Source organism: Drosophila serrata, unplaced genomic scaffold (genome assembly GCF_035046125.1).
Source record: "Drosophila serrata isolate PLE 108 unplaced genomic scaffold, ASM3504612v1 contig_8, whole genome shotgun sequence".
Lineage (NCBI taxonomy): Eukaryota > Metazoa > Arthropoda > Insecta > Diptera > Drosophilidae > Drosophila > Drosophila serrata.
In genome coordinates this window covers 856885-880463 of record NW_028256906.1, presented here as the reverse complement: position 1 = coordinate 880463, position 23579 = coordinate 856885, and the positions used below count along the sequence as shown (strand labels likewise).

The window sequence follows — 23579 nt, the reverse complement described above, 5'->3', positions numbered from 1 at the left end:
TTTTTTTTGCTTTTTTTCTTGGTCTGGTTGATGGCTGACTGCCTGGGCTGCTTTCTTTCGATTGTCTTCCCGGGGCGTTCATAATTTTTATAGAAATTGAGAGGGTCTGAGGGTTAGAGGGGAAAACTGAAAATGTTGGTCATGCTGCGGGCGAGATTTTCAAGTGACACGAACAGTTACCGCCGCACACACACAATAATGTGATGTAATGATGTGTGTGTGTGGAAATGATGTGGGAGGGGAGCAGTCTCCTGAATGACTGATTGACGGACAAACTGACGGACAGACGGACATGGTCATTGCTTTGTTTATTAATTAACCGGCATAAAGTGCTAATCAATATATGTATAAGGGGAAAATCAGTTTTGCAGTAAGAGAGAGAACATGCCAACGGATTTTTAAAGTAGTTTCAAGAGAGCAAGGACACTTTCAAGGCTCCTTGAGTATTTTATTTAATTAAAATTAAAATTTAAATGATACAAATTGTTGAAATTTAATTCTCACTTAATTATTATAGCTTTCAAAACTCACCTGGTGATCCATGACGATTGCGTGGTCCTTCGGTTCGCACGGCGAGCAGAGTTTCCAGGTTGCTAAGTGCCACAAGGGCCAGTAGCAGCAGAGCCAGGGTTGTCATCTGGCTGCGTCCAGTATGATGCTGCTGCTGCTGTGGATGTTGCAAGTGTTGCTGCTGTTGCAACTGCTGTTGGGTATGCTGGTGACGTTGATGCTTCTGTTGCCTAGGCTGATTATGATTATGTTGTTGTGTGGCATTAATTGGCAAACAGGACTGTAGGTGCTGCTCCTCCAGATTATCCATTTGACTGCCTAAAGTGGCTGCTGCGGGATGTTGCTCCTCGCTGTCAATGGGGCGGGACAGCGGCAGCGGTGGTCGCCAGCGGGAACGCATTTTGGCCTTGTTGGGCGGCTTGCGACCAAATCCGAATCCCATGCCCATGGGCGTCGGATTCATCCTGGTTCAGTGGCGGCTCGTCCTCCGCTCCTTATGACCAGCAGCCTATGTTTTGTTGTTGTTGTTCTTTTGTTTGATTGGATTTTATTTAATTGTTGGTGTGGTTTTAAGGGAGTCCGGTTTATGGAGTCTCCTTGGTTTTTTCAAGGGGGGTGGCAAACCCAAAAACACTCGGCTGGTGTTTCTTCAATCTCTCTTTCTATATCTTTTTATTTATATATATATATAGGTGTATATATTTTCTCGGAGGTTTGGCGGCTGCTTTAATGAAATAATCGAAAAATTAACGCGTTTAATTTTTTGGTAAATCGTAGGCGTGGCCGTAGGCACTTCAAAGAGCAATTAATTAAATTTAAAATTCCGTTTGCTCTTTTGCCCGAACTTTTTTTTATTTTATGAAAGATAATTGTCGGCTGTCTCGCTTGCTCGCAACAGCCCCATCTCTCTCTCTCTCTCACACACACTCACTCTCTCCTTTTCTCGCTCACGGGTCTGTGCCTATCTTTTTAACACTTTTTACAATAATTGAAAAACTTTTTTCGGCTGCTTTATGTGAACTTTTGCCTTCGGCGTCTTTAAACTTTTCTCCTTCTCGCCCCGCGATTTTCTTTTTATATAAATTTTCTGTATTTTTTTTGCATGTATTTCCTTTTTTTCTCAGACACTTGAAAAATAAAAATTAATATGATGCAAGGGAGATGGCAGCACGCTGATTGTTGCTAGCTCCCTCGTTTGATAGGGAAATTTGCATGTCCTGTGGAGTTTCCACTGTAGTTCTGCAAGAAAAAAGTAGAAAAGAAAATACGAAAATGAGAAAATAAGTAGGGAAAAGTTAGCAAAATGTTTTCCTAGAGTATTTTTCCAATTATTAAATGCTGTGCGATTAGTTGGTAGAGAGTTTGCATATTTTCTTTAAAATTATTACTATTATTTATGCAAAGTCCCATTGATTGTTTACTTTTATTTATATATTTTCCATGTTATTATTAACTATCATTTACAAATTTCCTCTTTAATTAATTTCGTACTATAATTTGTTCTTATACCAAATAATTTTCGTAGAATTTCTTTAATAAGATTACCACATCAAGTGCTTCCCTCGAATGTAAAAGAAAATAGAACATTTCACAAATTCCATTAAATTGAAGAACAAAAAAAAATAAATAAATAAAACCTAGATGCTTTTATAAAAGTGTATATAAAAAAATAAGGTATTAAAAAGATGAGCAACAATCACATACAATAGCAATAAAAATAATAATAATCGAGAGGTTAAGCGTACGGGCGCAAGTGGAAAATCACGCACATCGTCTCGATGGAAAGTGGAAAAAAAGCAAAGCTCCTCCTCCACCTTCTTCTACTGCCCCTCCATAATAACAATAAGTGGGAGGTGTGGGTGGTGTGGGAGGAGGTGGGTGGTGGGTGGTTTAGAGAGGGCGGTGGGTCATGCGGTTAGGTCAGATTGAGGAGTAGGCTCGACGACGACGACGATGCTGCCAACGAGCCAACAAAAGAAATTGCTAATGTGCGCAAATAAAAATGGCACAAAATAGACACACACACACACAGGGGTACTCTAACACACACACACATATATATAAATATATATATACATGCCTGTGGCAGACAATTGAAATTGAAAATCAGTGAAACCTGTTTTCACACACAAAAGCTCACGCACGCCAGCCAAGCTTAGGCGCACAAAATTGCAAAAGAAACAACAACAATAAAGAAAATACAACAACAATATACACCAACAAAGAAAAATACAGAAAACAAAAAAGGAAAATTGCAATAGCAACAACAACAACAAAATGAGAAAAAATTGCAAATAGAAAATGGAAAACAAAAGAGGAAAGCCCAATGCAAAAGGCAGCCAACAAAACTTGTCAAAGATGAAATGCACTCGCAATCGGGCAATAAAAAAAATAAAATAAAATAAAAAAACAACAAAAAATAAAAACCAGTTGAAAATTAAATAAATTGTCATCAAAATGTAAGGTATTTTAATTAAGCGGAAAATACTGAAAACTGAACTTAATTGAATATGTAATGTTAGAAATATTTAAGGCCTGCGAGTACAGCGAGTTTTAGTAAATAAATTATAATTTTAATATGTATAACATTTATTACAAATAAAATATGTTATGTATATGTTAAAGTTTTTAACTGATTGCTTTCTTATCATAGCTACCACAGATTTTTATTCCCTTGCAGGGTTCTAATTTAAGTCAGAAACTTGAAAAAATGTGAAGGAGTCATTTCCGACCCTATAAATCATATATATTCTTGATCAGCATCAACTAATGAATCCTTCTAGCTTCTTTTTGGGAGAAAAAAAATTTATTACATTTTTTCGAAATTTTATAAGGGGTTTTATCAGTAAAATTGTCGAAAAAAATTGATAAAATTGTACTTTTTTTAAAATTGAAACTGAGTATGCAGATTTCATAATCTATTAAAAACTAACTTAGCACAGCTTTTCGAATTAAAATTAAAGCATTTTTGGCTTAGTTATGAGATTTTTAAGATTTAATTTGCCTTCGAATTTTCATATAATAACCTTGATAAATATTGATGCAAAGAATATGATAATTGTAAGCCTAGTTATGACCTTTTAAAAATTCTCTGAGAAAAAAATCCCACCTCAGATATTTCCTTAACCATTCAAGTTCCTATCAAATACAAAATATAGTTCTACAAAAATCCCCGCAATGACAGACCCATCATCAACATGGACATCTAAGTCCATGGCCCATCGTCATCTGCGACATTTGCCACGCAAATGAAAAGTTACGCATATCAAAAGGAGGTCTGGAAAGAGGAGGGGCGGCGAGGGGTGGACTTTCACCAGGTGGGTGGTTTTTTCGGCCAGGCCGTGCACACCTGTCCGTTTTCATTACGCGGCGACCAAGAAATTGCCAAAGCCATTTTCGAAAATGGCCACAAACAGGTGCAAGGGGAAGGGGCAGGAACTAGTGATGGGCAAGCGATACATCAAATGTTATCGAAATTATCGATGTTTGTTGTAATTACAAATAATCGGAGTGTGATATGTCACAAAACATTAATAAAATATAATAAATGTATACAAAAAAGTAGAATAAATAATTAATCATTAACTGGGTATCGTGTTAGTATACAAAATCTTATATTTTTTATTACTTTTACTTTTATTATTGTATTATATACATATATCAAATATCAGTTTATATTACATATTAGAAACCCTTTTAATGTATCACTAACACAAGAGTATAATGATTAAAGGTAAGACAATGAAATCAATAGTTTATTTTGATTATTATTTTCTATAATATATATCAAAACCTTATTATTATATCCCCAACTTTTTCCCATCTCTAAATGTGGCAACTAGAACGTCGTCATAACTTGAAATTGAAATGGAAGAGGGGGGAAGGGGGCCTGTGGCCATGGCGGGGCGTCATTTTGCCTAACGATCCAATCCAGCTTCCCTCTCGAAAATCATTTCGGATCTGGATTTATTGCACACTCCACCCACCATCACCTCCTCTCCACTCCTCTGCTCAGAAACCAGAATCCCGCTAATGTTCGCGCTGAAAAGCTCTCAGTGAAAATCCAAAACCCAAAACCAAAACCCAAAAAAAAAAAAAAAAAAAAAAAACAGCAAGCAAGGCAAAATCAGAAAATATCTGGGGTGGCGGCTATAAGATATTTGAAGACGGCACCGCAAAATGTTTTTGGCCAATTGGCCACACGCGGCCTGGGCATCAGGTGCGCATTATGTCAGGAATATGAAATATGATACAAAAAAAAAAAAAAAATATATAGATATATACATTTACAAAATAAAGCAAAATAAATATAAATAAAAAATTTTACAACAATCGAAAGGAGAGGCGGCAAGGCAGTAAGGCCGCAGACAAGCCAATAATAAATAAAAATAATACCATAAAATATACTCCAAAGTGGGGAAAAGTTGCCAGCCAACAAGAAAAAAATAAACAGGGAAAGGGAAAGGCAAAGGGGATTCCCAATTGAAATATTTAAATTTTGTTTTACATTAAGGAAAAGTATTTATTGAGCTTCACAGGAGGACGGGCAAAGAAATAAAGCGGAAAATAAATGACAAATTGAAGAAGAGCTGAGGGGTGGTAAAGAAAAGCGTTTTTGGTCCTGGGAATTGGATTACATTAAATGAAGTTCAGATTTAAAGGGGGAAAATGGGGGCAAAAACTAGGTGCTCCAATTGAGTGGAAATTCTATAAGAAATGCATTTAATAAATAAATGAAGATATCCTAGGGAAACTCAGGGTTTCCATGTTGTTAGCTTTAAGTATTCTAAGCTTGAAATTGACTTTAATTTTAAACCTTGAAGCATAAGAAAATTATTGATATATTGTTTATTAGTATGAAGAAAAATATCTATACAATTTACTTTAAAATTCAACAGAAATTAGAAGTATTAAGCCTTTAAACTATAATTAACTTGACAAGATAAAAATCACCTTACTTATATCTTTTTAATACGAATAATTGTTTCTTATAAATAAATATATAAATAAAAACCGACTTTACACAATCTTTTCTCAAGAAAAATAAATTTCTTTTCCCTTTAAGCATTCAAAAACCTTATCCTTATTTTTCCAAATTCTGTGCATCTCCCTTTTAACATTTAATTTTCCTGCGAATTTCCTTAGTCTCTCCCTGCTCTCATTTATTTCAAGCCCAAATTGAAATATTCAATTGGAAAAAAATCAGAGCAATTTCCCAGTCCCCCTCACTTTGCTTTTCTTTTCATTTTTCCTTCGTTTTTTTGTATTTTGTTCTCTTTGACCTTCCGCCATTGTCAACTAAAATGTTGATGGAGGTTGATAGTACGTCACCGATCCCTCCAGCACCGCGTTGCTTTGAGCTTTGAGTTTTCCTGTTTTCCAGTATTTTTTTTTCCTTTAGATTCAGCTGGGCAGCAACTAGTCCCCTCTCTCTCTCTCCCCACCAATACATTTTCCCGACTCGGCTTTTCCCGGTTCTCACCTTGATTCATCATTGTTTCGTGTGTTCTGGCTTTGATATGCTTTCATTGCGAGATTTGCGATTTGTTCCAAGGCAAAATAGAGAGATAGAGAGAGAGGGAGGGGGAAAAAGAGGGGACTAGGGGATTTTCTTGGCACTGCTTTTGACAAATCGTGCTGAAAATTCAATGGGTTTTCCCTATTTCACCTCTCCGGTTTTTTTTTTTTTTTTGCATACAGCGACTGGAAAGCAGCAGGAAATAAATAAATTGAAAAGAAGAGTGACAAAGTTATGCATATAGAGGAGAGAAATGAATTTGGATAATATAAAAAAAATAAAAATATGTATATAACTCTTAAAGTTATATACATAAATTAAGATTTATTTTGGAAACAATTGAAAAACTTTTTGGAATTGGAAAATATAAATTGACTACATATTTTGGAAAATAACTTTTAGATAATGCTTAGTAAAGATCTCAGAATTGCTTTAAATATATATACAATAAATATTTAAACTAATAACAATTGTTTGTATATTTAAATATTATATATCTCCCTGATGTATACATATTTCGCACAGTGTTTTAGCCATAGGAAAAACAGGTAAGGTAAGGTGACTTTCCTGCCTCGCATTTTCGCTTTTATTTGTATCTTTTCTTTTTTTATATATATATTTTTGTAAGCTTAAGTTTTGCCTTAGTTTTAATGTTCAAAGAAATTCTCAGTTCATTCGTTTTTGTGGCGACTTTTTGCTGTTTCATTATTTGCCTTCTTCTCGTTCTTTTTGGCCTTTTTCTTCTACTATCTTCTGCCTTATTTCTACAGTCTTCCGTCTCTCTGGGTTTCTGTTATTTGGGTTAAATATCTTCTGGCCGACTTGAGTGAAAACTGTGTTAATGGGTGAAGTTTATATATATATACTCAAATATATATAAATATCTGCATACGACCAAATGTGTGTGCACGTATTCGCAATTTTTGCTGCCGCGTCTGCATTTGACCAAGAGTTTATGGCCAACGCAGCGAAAAGCGAGCGGAATGAATAAATGTGCACCTATTAAATGAAAACTTGAACAAGTTTATGAATAAAAAAAGTAGTTAAATAGTACATTTATTTATAAAAAAAAAATTCAGCAATGAATAATAATAAGAAATAAACTATATTTTTACCCCTGCAGGGTATCTTCATTTTAGTCAGAAGCTTAAAATCCTGTGAAGGAGTCATTTCCGACCCTATAAATCATATATATTCTTGATCAGCATCATCAGGCGAATCGATAGAGACATCTCAGGAAGAAAAATAAAATTTTTAATTTTTTTCAACATTTTTAAGGGGTTTTATCGTTAAAATTGTAATAAAAAATTCGAAAAAATTTTAATTTTTTTAAATTTCAAATTGTGTATGCAGATTTGTTAACCTAATAAAAACTAACATAGGACTGCTTACCGAATTAAAATTAATGCATTTTTGGCTTAGTTATGAGATTTTTTTATATTTGATTTTGCCAAAAAAATTCCCATATAAAAATATCGATAAATATCGACTAAAAATCGTATATAATCTTATATATTTTAAGCTTGGCTATGATCGATTTCCAATTGAATCCTATAATTCAATTGCCAACTATAAAGGTATATTAATTTTGAATGCCCGAAGTTAGTTATCTTTCTTGTTTTTTGAAGTATTTAAAATTGTGATTTTTTTAAAGCAGTCTACTACAAACATTTCAGTTTTTATTAATTTTTTTTTATTATGGAAAACTACTCAAGCGTAAATGATTTTTTATAACAAAACAAAGTAAAATTCCTTAAGAATTGCAGACTTATAAAGTCACAGCATCTACGCATTCTTATTTCACTTTTTGTATGCAATAAAACTTAAATATTATATTTTTGTCGTTAAAAATCCCTTTGTAAATATATATATTTTGTATATAAATACAACCAGAGTTTAAATATTTATATTTCAGGTATAAGCAGTCTCGAAATCAGATTATTTATCTAGATAAAGAGCCTGCAGTAAAACATTTTGTTGATAACATTAAGGTAATTCAACTCGAAGAAGGGGCAAAAAAAAAACGAAATAAATCTAATTCCTTCGCACACACACACACACACACACACAATGACACACACACACACTGGCACAGTGCTGCATAAAAGTTATGCAACGGCAACATAAATCAATTGCCCTCGTCATTTTCATTTATTTATTACGATGTTTTCTCTCTTTGTTGGCCATTCAAAAGGAGGTCCAAGGCAGCATTTACCCCTCTGTTAACCCACCCAAGGTTTCTCCCTCTTTAACCCCTCCCCCCACCCACCTCAAGGGCGCCTCTTAACCCTTTCCAGAGCACCCTCACCACCCACCACCCACTCCTATCGTTTCACCTGTGCCACGACAATGGTAAATATTTTTATTGTATTTCCTTCGTGTTTGCGTTGAGCTCTTTTTCCAGGACCCTTCTTCGTTCCTTTTTCCTTGTTTTGTTGTTTTTTTTTTTTTTTTTTTTTATGTGTGTGTGTTGTGTTCTCTCACAAAACCCGATCCTTTGCCGCTGCTTTACGGCTTCGATTTCAATTTTCGGGCCCAAGGGCAGGTGGGTTTCTTTTTATTTTTTTTTTTGGTGCTGAAATCCCCTTTGCCACTTTTGGACATTGCCATTTTTCGCTTGCCACACACACACACAGTCGCGTGGGGTTATATATACAACTGATATTTATTTGGTGCTCTATATAGAACAGGGTATATCTGATTCTTTAGAAATCAGGCAAAGTTGTAAGAATTTGAAAGAATTTTAAATAGCACATTAAATAAAAATAAAAGTTTTTTATAAATATTTTTGAAACTGTCAAAACCAATATATGATATGCTTTTATTTCTTCTAGAATTTCGAAAATAAATACTAAACATTTTTTATATTATGGTACTCTTTATGGAAGAAGGAATTTCTGATTCTTGAGATCAGGCAGAGTAAGAATTTTTTGAGAATTTTCAAAAATCCTTCAAGTTAACTTTTACTATGTATATTTTTAAACACTGTCAAAGCCAATGTAATAAATGTTTTTATTTCCCATAAAATATTTATATAAAATACCAAGAATATTCATATTAAATACCCTAATATATAGAGTATTTATTTATTTTATTTTATATTTATTTGTTCGAAATGTTTGCTTCGCATAGACTCCTTGCTAGACTCCCATTTGAGCTCTGGCATTGGCATCAAGGCGAAAAATTCGTAACAGAAATCGAAGATTTCCTTCTCTGCTTTTTTTATTATGTTTTCTGTATTTTTTTTTCTTTTTTGTGTGTTTGGTTGGGGGAAAACCTTTCGGGGATTTTCGGCACGATTATCCCTTTTCCATGCACTCAATTTGTTGGCCCCAAAAAACTCTGACTGCAGAGTGGAGAATCCGTTGAGGTGCTTATGCCTTTTGAACTTCAGTTCCACTGACTGTCTGACTGAAGGACTGAATGAATGACTGAAAGACTGACTGAATGACTGACTGTCTGCTTGACTGACTGAATGACTGACTGACTGACTGACTGGCTGAGTGAGTGAGCGACAGCAGGGCATTAAATAGCTTTGCAGCCTTAAGCCATAGGATTTCGCTTTTGTTTTCACACGACAAACTCTCAGTGTCTCTGCCCTAGAGATAGCAATATATATATATACAAAGAGATAAGTGAAATTTGTTTAAATGAAACAAAAAATAACAGATACTTTTGCTGCAAGATTATATTTAATTAATATACATTATTCTTTTTAAAATATATATATTGTGATACATTATTGCCACAACATGAAAATTATTTTATATTTTTCCATATACTATATATTATTTACATCTCCATTTCCATAGCGGTGTCATCTCCCATATGCCATAAATTAAAATCAAACCAATAATAGATCCCAGAGAACCTCGAGGGGGAAAACCCAACAGACCATATTAAATCGAAAATCCAAAGCCAAAGCCAAAACTCAAATCGAAATCCACAGCCAAAGCCAAAGTCAAGTCCAAAGCCATTAATCACCATCAGTAAATCGGTTAAGGGAGCCAAATCATGCCGAACAGCAACCAGATTAGTGCCAATAATAATAATAATGGGAATAATAGCTCAACTGTCATTTAATGTCCAGCATCCGAGAGATTTATTTACACACAAAAAAATACTTAGAGGGGATAGGGAATTGAATGGGGGGGGGGCTGCCTCATAGTTTTCCTTTTTCCGTTTTGGCTTCTTTTCAAAAACTGAAGCGGAAATTTACGCACCAACTAGCATAATTAATGTCTAAATAGAATGGCAAAATGACACAAAAGATCACAGGAGGGTGAGGGGTTACACTGGCAGAAAGAAGAAAAAAACAGAGAAAATAGAGAAATCTAAAAATATATATTAAAAGTTTATTTTTTCCATAGATTAAACATATAACTAAGTAACATTTGTTTACTGTTTAAGTTTCATTTATATTTCAAAGTTAACTTGTTTTAAATTCTCTTTAAAACCCCCTCAAATTAACCTCAAAATTTCCACCAGTGTAGCTTTGCCATGGCCCTAGACAAAGGTCAATTTCGGCCTCTCTGTTTTCCTTTTTTTTTAAAGGAAGTTGCAATGATGCGGGCCCCAAGAGACGACGATGATGGAAAATACAAAGCTAGGGAAAGACTGAGAGAGAGAGGGAGGAGAACGACGAACTGCATCCGGAAAAATTAGTGAGCGGAAAATGGGAAAAATCTGCGCTCAAAGTGAAAGCCAAAGCCAATAGATATAGGCCTGCAGTTGCAGAGTGATGGAACGAAATGGACTTGACTTGTCTTGACTTGAGAAGACTCTCGACCTGACAGCCCCAGCTCCAGTGCCGAAATGCTGCCGTGCATTTTCCAATTTCCCAATTTTCCTATCCCTATTTTCACTGATTTTTTCCCTTTTTCTGCCACTGGCCTTTGTTTAATTTTCGGTTTTTTTTTCTTCTTTCTATTATTTTTTTATAAAGGTGCGACGACACACCCGAAAAAAAAATCGCAATGAAGATAGACAGAAGCCAAGGCGGAAATATGCTACACTGGAGTCTGGAAATCTCCCCACTCTTTTTTTGCAAAGGGGGGAAAAATATACGAGGAAAAGGAAAATCACATCACATTTTTTTTAAGGAGGAGCAGTTACAGTTCCAGTCAGCTGCGCCCAATTTCAATTTCAAACTTCTCTCTCGATGCCTCCACTCGCAGCTAAAATAACAATTTTCAATAATAAAAATGTTGCAAAAATGGCGCAGCTTTTGGGGGGACTAACTGATTGAATCGGAATGGGAATCGGAATCTATATATATATATATATTTTATATGTATATATCTGACTCAGCTGACCATGGCTTGCAAAAGTTTGAACTAAAAAAAACACAGACAAAATGCCAAGCAAACATCAACTGAAGATGTTAGTTTGTTTTAAAAACAAGATGAAAAAGATAAAGAAAGGGAAATAGAGAGATTTGATATGTTGATAACAAAAATTGTTTCAAATAAATAATATAATATATAAATAAATCACATGCAAATAAACATTTAACCCTAGATCCAACTCATGTTAACAATACATTTCTCTAAGGGAAAATTAATAAAGATTAAGAACAGAAAATGATAAGCAATAGAAACAATGAAAACTGATAAATAAATAAGCAAAGAAAATTTTTAATAATAATTTATTTATATATTATTATAAGTGAAATATATGCATAATAAGTAAAATAAAATATTACTTAATACCCTATGGATATAATTTTTCCGACATATTTTCATATATTTCTTATTTAATATATTTTTTTAACACATTTTTCCACCTTTCCACCTTGAAAAAATTGATTTTGTTTAACACATTTTCATATCTTTTATATATATATATTACCAAAAAATATTTTCCTCCCTTTTAAATACTTTTTTTTTTTGTAATTTTAAATCTCTTAGACCCACTGTTTCACATAACCATTTTCGATCCACAAAACAACATTTTTTGGGCATTATTTTTTGTGTGTTTTTGTTTGATTTTGATTGCTGGCAACATTGAACTTGAATGGTATCAATACCAAATTCATAGACCAACACACACACACACACACATATACATTTATATGGCTCTCATTTTTGGCCAACAAAATCCAATCAAAATTTTCAGTGGCCGAAAACAATGGAGAAAAAGTTTGAAAAGTAGAAAATCTAGAAAATCAAATCAAATCAAATCCATTAGAATGCCATGTAAAACGATTTGAAAAATGCGTGCAAATGCAATTAGATTGTTTGTTTGTTGGGGGACTATGCCACGCCTCCTTTACGATATGTATGTATATAATACGATATAAGGCATATTTAAAGCCAAAATGACCTCATCCATACATACAATTAATCACGGCTCAGCATAAAAATAATAAATTAAGTAAAAAAAAAATACAATTTGCCCCTACACTTTTTTCAATGAAATATATAGCCCGTAACCAGATGTTTCAGAGTCACATCACATATATATTTATTATAGTATATATATATATATATACAGTTTATTTTTTATTCATTCGATGGCATTATACCCTTCACGCAATTTGGTAATTCAATATCCACTTCCACAGCGGATATTTCAAGTGAAAAGCCATGGATATTGAGGAGAGTCTCGAAGTATTCCATATCTGGCATTAGTCATGGCTTCAAATTACGGCTACTTGATTTCAGATTTCAGCAAAAAGTGCAACGGGAGAGTGCCTTTTACTGAGTCACTGAACTTGAAACGTGGTTTTTGTTAATAATTTGTACTAGTTTTATTGATTTATGTATATTTTTCATAATTTTAAATCATATTTCAAATTATCTCAGACCCCAAAAAACAAAGTGCAGAGTAATTTGTATGAAACACAAAATTAAGGCAATAAAAGAAATTTATTATTTCGTCACATGATCGCAAAACATTTTTGTTTGCTTACGAGTGTCTGTGTATTTATATTTCATTTTATTTTGTATTTTATATATTTTTTTTCTGACTTCTATTTGTTTCTACCTGTCTCTCTGTCAGTTTTGCATATTTACACACTTATTTATCTCGATGCATTTAACCATTTCAGAAATATGGAAAGGAATATAGTCTCTCACTCTCTCTCTCTGAAAATGACCAAAAACCGAAATAAACATGAACAATATTCGTGTTAATTTTATAATTTCCAGTCACGTTCGGTTATTTGTTTTTTTCTTTTGCACATTTTACGACTTCCAATGGCCCCGAAATAAAAATAAAAATACAATACCGACTCCCGCTTCCGATGAGAATTGATTATAATTAGCCCCCAAAAAAAAAGAGCCGGTGAGCTTAACCCATTTTGGCGGGTTTTTGCCAAGAACAAAGACTGCAAAAATCACGTGGCTTTAAGTCACGAGAAAGAAAGGTAGAAATCTTCACAAGAATTAAGAGAAAAAAAATCAAGGCTTAATCAAATGATTATCTTTGATATTGCTTTAAATTTTTGCTCAAACTTTTAATGTACCTTTTTAAAATATAAGACTTGAAAGGTATTAAAATGTACTATATAATATTTAAGATTTTTCACCTATATATCAAACTTAAAGCTTTTTTCCAACTGCAGATTTAACCGTCTCTTAACCCTCTCTTTAACCCTCACTTGCACACATGCTACAATAAAGATTTTCTGCGAAATGCAAAATGGGAAGCCATAGAAAATGATTGCAGGCCAACTGCATCGATAATTATTTTAATAGATCACCCTCTAACGCTCTCTTTCTCTCTCTCTCTCTCTCCATCTCTCTCTGTCCCTCTATCTGCCTCTTTCTTCTTCTCTTTCTCTGTCTGTGGGCCTTACAGTGGCAGTTGGCTTTTCATACCTGTTGCCCAGTTAGCCAGGTTTGGCCCCCTTGCGGGCTAATGTGAGGTTTCAGTTTACATACGGTCGCGCACTTCGTAATTTTCTACACTGAGAAAAATTCTAAATATATTTATATGATAAGAAATAAATAATTCAAAAACTATGATCAGCTAAAAGGTTTTTCATTAGACTTGAACAGCTAAAAGGATTCCAAAAAGAATTTATGAAACAATCGAAACCTAGTTTATAATGTTTACAATAAATGAAATTAAAAATATTGTAGGTATTAATGATAAAAGATAATATATATAATATAATTTATAAATAGAATATATATATAAATAGAACAAAATTTAATTATAATGTGTAATACATATTTATTTAACCCCGAATTACATATAAATAGAATTAAATCCCTTGACTGACATAGTGTACAATATAAATTACTTTCTACATCAAAAAATCCGTTAAAAAATCCTATAAATTTAAAAGCAAGAAATAATCAACTAAAATTTCTTGCCGTGTACAATTTTCTATTATTTTCCCTGGCCAAACAAATGAACAGCTAGCGAACCAGCGACAAAAGCAAGCTAGAAAAATCTCTGTAGAAATAACCGCACAACAACCAAAAACAATAACAAAAAAACATACGAAAAAAAGTCAAATAAAACAAGAAAGGAAGCTAACTTCGGCACGCCGAAGTTTATATACCCTTGCAGATAGAAATTCTATGACTAGGAATCCATAGAATATAAATTATATATATTTGTGTTAAAAAACAATGAAGTAATACTTGCTTTCATTTCATTCACCTATACATATTATATTTGCAGCTTTTCGTTCACAGATTTCCATTTTTCTTCTACATCAAACAATAGTTTGTATGGCACCTATATGATATAGTCGTCCGATTTTCATTAAATTTGACACAAAATTTAAGACTAATATAAATTGGCTACACCTCAAATTTGATGAAAATCTGTTGAAAACTGAAAAAGTTATAATTTTTAATTTTATTAATTTCTCGATCGTTCCTATGGGAGCTATAAGATATAGTAGTCCGATTTTCATAAAATTTTATACAAAATTGTAGAGTATAATAAAATGGCTATATCTCAAATTTGATCCAATTCTATTGAAAACTGAAAATGTTAAAATTTTTTTTTTTTAATTTTCCGATCATTCCTATGGCAGCTATATGATATAGTCGTCCGATCCGGCCCGTTCCGACATATATACGAGTGAGAGTATATAGAAGGCTAACTACAAAGTTTCATTCAGATAGCTTCAAAACTGAGAGACTAGTTTGCGTAGAAACGGACAGACGGACAGACGGACAGACGGACAGACGGACAGACGGACATGGCTAGATCGACTCGGCTGTTGATCCTGATCAAGAATATATATACTTTATATGGTCGGAGGTGCCTCCTTCACTGCGTTGCAAACTTCTGACTGAAATTATAATACCCTGCAAGGGTATAAAAATAAAGAAAAGAAATGAAAAAAGAAAAAACAACCAAACACACTGAAAAATCCAGCGAAAGATAAAGAGAAGGAGAAGACGACAAAAGGGTCATTCACATTGCGGTGTGTGTGCGTGGCCTCTTGTCTGGCCAATAGGGGGGCGTTGGGGCGGCCAACAGTTGACAGGGGGGCGTGGCACTATATGGGGGGGACAAGGGTGCAAGAGGAGCACAGTAGGGGGGAGGGCGGAGAGGGGAAGCTAAGCAACAGGCGAAGCAGCAACAATGCTGACAAGTATCTGTATCTGTATCTGTATCCACGTTTGTTTTCTGCGATATCTTTTGAATACATTAGCGACCGGCAAATACAATAAAACCAAAAAATAAAAAAAAAAAGTAGGTAAAAAAACAACAAAAAACAAAAAACATATAGCAACTACTTCAAGCCAAACATGTGCGAAATGATGTTCAATGGCCAGGAGAAATAGCAAATGGCAGATTGTGTAATGAAAGCTCGTCAAGCAAACCACAGATACGCCATTAAAGTCACAGATACATCTTCACAGATGCTCAAAATAATTAAGGGAAAATTCCATAAGATTATCGAGGATTTCGTATTATATGTTATTATATTATATGTTAGAAGTTAAGTTAAAGAGATTGCAAGCAATTATCTAGGGTTTTATTTAATAAAGAAAGTACTTCAGCTGATTTCGTTATTTTGAGTTGATTATTTATTAAATTTATTTAAACAAGGCTTATCAGAAATATATAAAAATAATCAAATTGTTATGAAATGTTAATTAATATATTATTTATTTTAAAAAGAATTTACTAACTAATTTTAAATACTCTTCATTAACTGATAAGTAATTTTTCTTAAGCCCTAAACAACCTTCTGTCTTTCCCTCTTTAAGCTTAAATTTAACTCTTGTGTCTTTTTTTGTATCTTTTTTTGCTTAATTCTTTTTCTCTCTTTTTTTTTGTATTTTGTGAATTGTTGTAATTGTGGCCAGCGATGAGTATCTAAGTATCTGAGTATCGTGTATCCATGCGGTCGACGCTTTCTTTTTCGGACACTTTAATGAACACAGGAAACGGAAATCGTTTGGTAAGTGTCCGAGTATGTAGGTACATGTACTCTTACACACACATATGTATATATATATTTGTATATATATATCTCTCGGTGGTAAAGGGAAGTCAAGTCTGAAGAGAGGCATTATTCGATTCATTTTCTGAGTCTGGGCAAACATTTTCCATAATTCAACACTTGAATTACGAACACATCTCTCTCTTTTATGTGAAAAGTTTTGTGGGGGGGGGGATGGGGCCAAAGTTTATCTTATGTTTGATTTTATGCCTGCTTTGTTTAACTTGTTCATTAATTAATTGCATTTGATTTTGGCCTCCAGAGCAAGCCACAAAACTAAAAAAAAATATATATATAAAAGAAAAAAGCAGTGAAAAAGCGCCGAAAACTATTTTAAACATCATAAAAAAAGTTGAACCAGCCAACCACTATGTTCCTTTTTTTACTAGCCAGACCGCGGGCGTTTACCGTGCATACTAACTGACTATTAATGCGAGCAGCAGCAGCAGCAGCAGAAGGAGCAGCAGCAGCAGCAGCAGCAACTTGCCCCGCGGCAACATAAAAAGTTTCAGCTCCATATGGAGCCCACTGGCAAAAAGGAGAAAGAAGCAGCAGCAGCAGCAACTCTAGTAGCAACATCAGTGCAAACAGCGGCAGCAACACCAGCAACATTAGCAACTTTGGCAACAACAATGCAATTAGCAGCAGCAACAACCCCAGCAACACTTGCAACAGCAACAGCAGCAGCAGCAACATCGAGCTAACAACAGCAACATATGTGCACCAGAGAGCAGCATCAACAGCTTGCAAAGAAAGCGGCCACAGCAATCAAATTTATTAAGTGGAAAAATATTTACCAGAGCTGGCATAACAAAAAATGTGTAAACAAAGCCTGCAGTCACATATCTTTAAATAAATATATAATAAAGATAAAAGCAAAGGTAAGCTTTTATTTTAATTAACAATTAAAATAAGCAGCTGAAAAGGGAAGATTTTAATTTAATTTAATTTAATTTAAGAAAGCAATCGGATCCTATTTTTATTTTCTACTGAAATATATTTAAAATATATTGTTAGGAAAATATGCATCCTTATAAAATAAACAATAATTACATATTCCCCACAGATATCTTATTTTATATCAGGTATTTTATTTATTACACCCCCTATTCGTTTAAAAAACCAAACTTTATGCTTAAAAAAAATATGGTAAAATACAATAAAGAAGAAGAGAAGATGAAAACGAAATCTGGCAGCCTAAAAAGAGAGCGAAATTTAAAATGTTTGCCTTTGGGCCATAAACAAGAAACAATTGTTTTTTAGCAAATGAAGAGATGAAGAGAATGATCAAGGGATGGGTGAAGGATAGGGGGTGGCTTTGAGAGGGCAGATATTTTGTAAAAATAACACAGAGAAAAATTGTTAAATAAATTTTAATCAATTAAAAAGAACATTATAAATATTATAAATTTTTATGTATTTTATTTTATTACTTTAAGTACAAATTGTAGGCTAGTAAACCTTTAAAATAAACCTATTATATTGTTGAAAAAATCTAGTATTAAGTTTAAAATTTGAAATATAAAAGTTTTTTAGGGACGTAAGCCCTTAAAAAAATTTTTTAGCATAATGCTGATTAAGAATGTATATAATGTCGACAATAAGTCCCTTCCTTATTTCCAAAATTCTGCCCAAGAATTGTAGAAATTATTTTTGTTGTATAATATTTTATATTTTGACTTTAGTCTAAATTTCTTTTACTGTAGTAGTTTTAGCTGAAAACTCCTCCATCTTTCTCCATTTCTTCGCTGTTGTTGTTGCTATAATTTAGCTACCTACGTTTGTTGTTGATGAGGATGCTGCCAGTAACAAAAACAATAACAACCACTACAACAACAACACCAATAGTTACAACAACTATAAAAGCCAACAACAACAACAACAACAACAACACCAACAAACCAACCAGAGAAGAGGGAGCCTGAGGAGAGCCACGTTGACGGGCTCCCAAGCCCATTAAAACTGAACGTAAACCAAAAAATTAGGTTGCCACCAGACACACACACACACACAGCAGCACACACACACACACACACACATGGCAAACTTTGAATCACTTGAAAATTTTTGGATAACAACAACAACAACAGTGTCGGCGAACGGGCCAGAGAGCTAAACAATAATGGTAGATATAAGGGTGAATGGTCTGGGAAAATCCGAGGGACTGCGAGGGTGTATATAAGGAAAACCTAGTGAGCGGGTCAGGGGTGGTGGGAAAAAGCAGGGGCTTGGAGTGGAAAGGGAAGTAAAAGAGAAGGTGGAGCCGTCAGAGGCACAGGGACCCGCACCTTTTTGCCATCTCTCCGCATAGTCGAAAATAATGAGCATACAAAATTTATGAAACACTCACATACGACCCTTCAACGAACCTCCCCCTCTTACCAATCCCTACACACACACACACACACACACACACACACACACACACACACACACCTCACACACTCATATATTTGAGCAAAGATGGATGCAGAGATGGTGAATGATGCAGGGAGATAGCCAGAGAAATGGGAGCAGACACCAAGAGAAAGGTGAAATTATTGAGAATTTTGCAAATGGGTATGGCATAAAATATCGATATACACATACAATATCGATATTTAAAGAATAAATCGATAAATAAATCGATATTTTAAGGTTCTGTTATACAACATATAAAATAATTGAATAATTTTCCAGATATATAGGAGAAATAAATATAAACATAGATAAATATACATTTTCTTTGATATCTTGCATAAATACAAATATTTTAAAGTTAAATATGATATATTTTGATATTTAGGACATTTTTAATAGGATATATTTTAATAAATATATTTTAAAAGATTTTTTTTTAGCTTCACAATATTTAATATATTTTCCAGAAACTTATAAGCAATATACTTTATTCTTTTTCTATATTATATTATAGTACACTCATTTCTAAATCAAATAAATTAGTATTTAGTAATATTTCAATTAAATTATATGCATTTTTCGTTTATTTTCCAAGTGCATCTTAGAGGCATTGCACATGGCATGGCATTTGAAACGCTTCTAGTTTTTGGGGTTTTCGCCGGAGATACAATTGCAGATGCGACTGACGAAAAAGGGAAGCTACAGATGAGGACGAGGATGAAAATGAGACTGAGGATGAAGATGAGGGTGATGATGATGATGATGATGACTGTGAGGATGATGATGGCCCCGTACTCTATACCCTGTCCCGCCTGTGTCAGTGTCCAAACTGCGAACGCGTATTCATAATGAGACTCCAATCCGACGGCTGTTAGTCACTCTCTTCGTTCACCCCTCCCCCCTCTCTTAGGACGCCATGAAAAGAGCCCCCCTTTTGCTACACCCATGCCAGAGCCATACAATGCTCAGATAAATTGCTAGAAGTAGCTACTAATTTGCAGTTAGTCGTTTCACAACAACAACAGAGACAAAATAGCACAAAACGGAGTTGGGAAAACCAGCAAAAGACGATGGAAAATTGGAATGGTGGTCTTCCGGAAAAGGCAAAAGAGGGGGGCTTAGGGGGTTTAGGGGGTCTAGGGGGTGGTGTCGGGTTTTCTAGAGAACATAAAGTGGAGTTTTCTGGCATCGCATGGCCAGCATTTTCTGCTCCATGCCGTGCGCTTTGACTGCATCTAATGACACTAATAAAGTTGCCCACTGATGATAATCTGTCTCTGGCACTCCGCTGTTCCCGTCCCTCCTTTTGAATTTTCCTACCTCTCCAAAAAGGAGAGAGAGAGAGAGAGATGGAGGAAAAACAGAAGCAGAAACAGCAGGATATGACTATAAAAGATATCTGAGCAGTGAGCAAAATAAGCTCAAATAATACACAAGATTCGCTCAAGGAGCGCACATCCAACAAAAAGGTATTCTCCACCTGAGTGAACTAGGGAAATACCCTGGAAAAGGGAAAAATTTGGAGTGTATATATCGTTCTTGAGAATGTATATACTAGAAATAATAGTATAGCGAAGGAAACATAAGAGATATTTGAAAAGGTAATGAAAATATGGTAGATATTATAATAGAATGATGACCATGATGCAATATTTACGAAAATGAATTTAATTTGTATAAAAAAATATCCAAAATATATATAATATATATTTCTATATGTATATTAATTTATATTAATAGTATATTTAAAATATATATAGTTATTCTGTAGTACTGTTAATAAATAAGTGATTGGGCAATACTCGAAAATTTACCTTACTTCAATAAAGTCTATGCAATTTCTTTACTATTCAAATATTTGCTAATATATATATAAATTATAATTATAGATATATAATACATTAATATGTGTCTTTTAATTATATATAAATAACCCCAATAATACATGCAAATTGATTGATCCCAAGATATATTTTGAAAATAAGCTTTTTACCTATAATATCCCACAAACAAGTGACAGGGGAAAACAAACAAAAACAAAAAAATTCAAGAAAATTAAGCTGCTTGCAGCACTCAATTCCAAGCAGCTTTTCCTGCTGCAGCTGCAACTCAGCCCAATAAATCTGCTCACCTTATCACAGGTGACTCCCCAGTCTGCCACACCCGATCAACATGGCCAAGACACGGAGAGAAAATTATTATATTATATATAAAGACTTTAAGTTTATTGTTTATATGTTTAAACAACTTAAACTCAATATATATATTATAAATATACTTCAATATTATATTATAATTATTAAATATTGTTGATCAAAGTGAACTTTTTCCCCCAGTGGAATCGCCAAGTTTTGGTTTTTGGTACTCCTTGAGTTTGTTTGCCTGAATTTTCGTAAGGATTCCAAGGGTGAGGTTTTTCGGTTGCCGCAGAACAATTTCAAGGTGCACTGACTGTAACAAATATCTTCATTTAACTTCCCGTATTTTTTTTTTTTTTTGCTTTAGGGGGAGCATCTGGAGGCGGTCTGGTCTGGTCCTGCCACATTGTCTTGCCTTCTGCTGCAGCTGGGAGTCGTCCTTTTGGTCCTTTGCCACCGTTATTTACATTTTATGGCACACAAATTTTTTGTTAGCTCCAACAGTCGGGGGGGGGCTGATGGCTAATTTAAGTTTGCTTTATTTTCTGGGGGCCCCGGCTTTGTTGTTTAGGCAAATATTTATGATCGACTTTTATTTGGCACTCGGGGCAAGGTCATCACAGTTTCAGTTTCACATTTCAGCTACACTCTTGGTCTTTCAGTTTTTTTTTGTGTTGTATTTTCCAGCTTTTCAGCTTTTTAGCTCACAGTTTTCAGTTTTCAGTTTTCAGTTCAGTTTCATCTTCTTTGCTCCTGGCTTTTGACATTTTGGTTGGGTTTTCTCAGTTTTTGCTGGGCTTCTGCAAACCAAGTTTTGCCAAAAGTTCATTGTGGTTAGTTTGCTCTTCGCTCGCAGAGGAGGAGCTGCGATGCTCTTCATACAGAAAAAAAAAGAAATACAAAAATTTGTTGCCATTGTTGTTGGGTCCTGGTATCAGCCACGTTTGTGATTATGTCTATAAGTTTTCCAGTACTTTTGTACATTGGGTACCCCAAAAAAACAAGGAATATGTGTGTTCTTAATATCAAGAAAAAAAATAGTTGGAAAAATATTTCCGAACAGTATAAAAACTGTATTTTAAAGGTTGTTCCGTAGAACTCTCCCTACTCATAATTATAAACATAATTATGCTTAATTTTTCTATGACTCACTGATAAACAAAACTAAAACTATGCAGATAACTTTCAGCTAGTAATGTCGTGATATTTTGCAGGTACAAATATAATTGAGACAATAATCACGAAATAATATATATAGTTTTTTGTATTTTACTTTCCACCAGAGTCACGTTCCCACAATTTTCACACATTTCGCATGTACGTAGTACATTTTTCAACTAAGAAACTCTCTTCCGAATCGTGAGTTTTAAGGGGAAATCGAAGTACCAGGTATGTATAAATTCGATTTGGAATATATATATATATATATATATATAGAATTTGGTTGGCAGAAGGGCCCTGAAAATAGTGCAAACTTTTTAGTTAACCAACTTTTTTCGTGTGGCATTTTCTGTCCCCTCTCCGGTCTGTTTTGGCATGTTACTTTTTTAGTTTTTCGGTACTTTTAATTTGTGTGTAAACTGATGCAAACCAATATTTGAACTTTTACCCTCTGGCTCTGAAGCAAACCGAACCGAACCGAAATGTCAGCTCATTCATTAACTTGCGCAAAGGTTTTCCGAGTTTCCGAGTTTCATCTTCCCAGCTTTTTCATTATTCCATCGGACAGTAATTCAAATCCAAATGGCAGGCCACCAGAGTTCAGATTGTGTGTCGTTTTTCCCCCTCATCCCCTTTTGGCCACGGATAACTATATGTTCTGACCGAAAAGTATATTCAATTACAAAAAAAAGGGGGGGTGGAGTCCGCAAAAGTTTTGTGACATCGAAAATACGCTACCAAGGCGGGCTCTAATTAATATATAATGGCGTGGTGCATCGATAACATATATCCGATAACACGCAACATTCTGCTCATTGTAAATCAAATTTTCTCGATATACTTGTAAATGACTATCAGAAGTTTAATCAAGGTTTAAAATTCATTGAAATGTGTAATAATATCAAATAATTCACCATTCGAAAAAGAGTTTTCCATCATAAATCGATTTTTCTCAATCATAATATCATAATCTATATTTAAAGTATATCGATATTTCCAACAACATATGAAAATACTACTTCCGATACAGAGTTTTCCATGATAACTCTCTTTTCCCCAAATATTCTCATAAATATATTCGGTATATACGTTTTATAAACTAAAATACCATAAATCATCACATAATCAATACTTAAATTGCATCGATATATTCGATAAAAAGCTTTAAATCAATTATAAATCTATTTTTCTAAATATATTTCTGTTTTAAAATCATAAATACCGGCAAACACCTTATAATTGTTACTAAAAATGCTTTATCGATATGATTTCACTTTTAGGTTTTCTCATATATGAAAAGAAAAGTATTGTATGACCAATAGGCAGAATGATTGATGACATTAGCCCGATAACAATGCCATTGAAAACTTAATAGCAATCCAAAAACATAAGATTATTGATTAATTAAGTAGACTTGAATCAAAAGCTA

At 33.9% G+C, this 23579-nt stretch overlaps 1 protein-coding gene across 2 annotated transcripts in view; it reads right to left on the bottom strand.

The window, feature by feature from the left end:
* mgl (low-density lipoprotein receptor-related protein megalin) overlaps window positions 1-23579 on the bottom strand; it is a 180762-nt gene that overhangs the window by 144751 nt on the left and 12432 nt on the right. The window contains exon 2 of one of the 2 annotated variants that reach the window (XM_020953035.2): window positions 532-1231. In XM_020953035.2, coding sequence (XP_020808694.2) covers window positions 532-973 — 442 coding nt within the window. In that variant the 5' untranslated portion in view covers window positions 974-1231. Of the gene's footprint in view, window positions 1-531; window positions 1750-23579 lie in introns of both variants that reach the window. The other variant, XM_086826795.1, reaches the window with a different exon arrangement.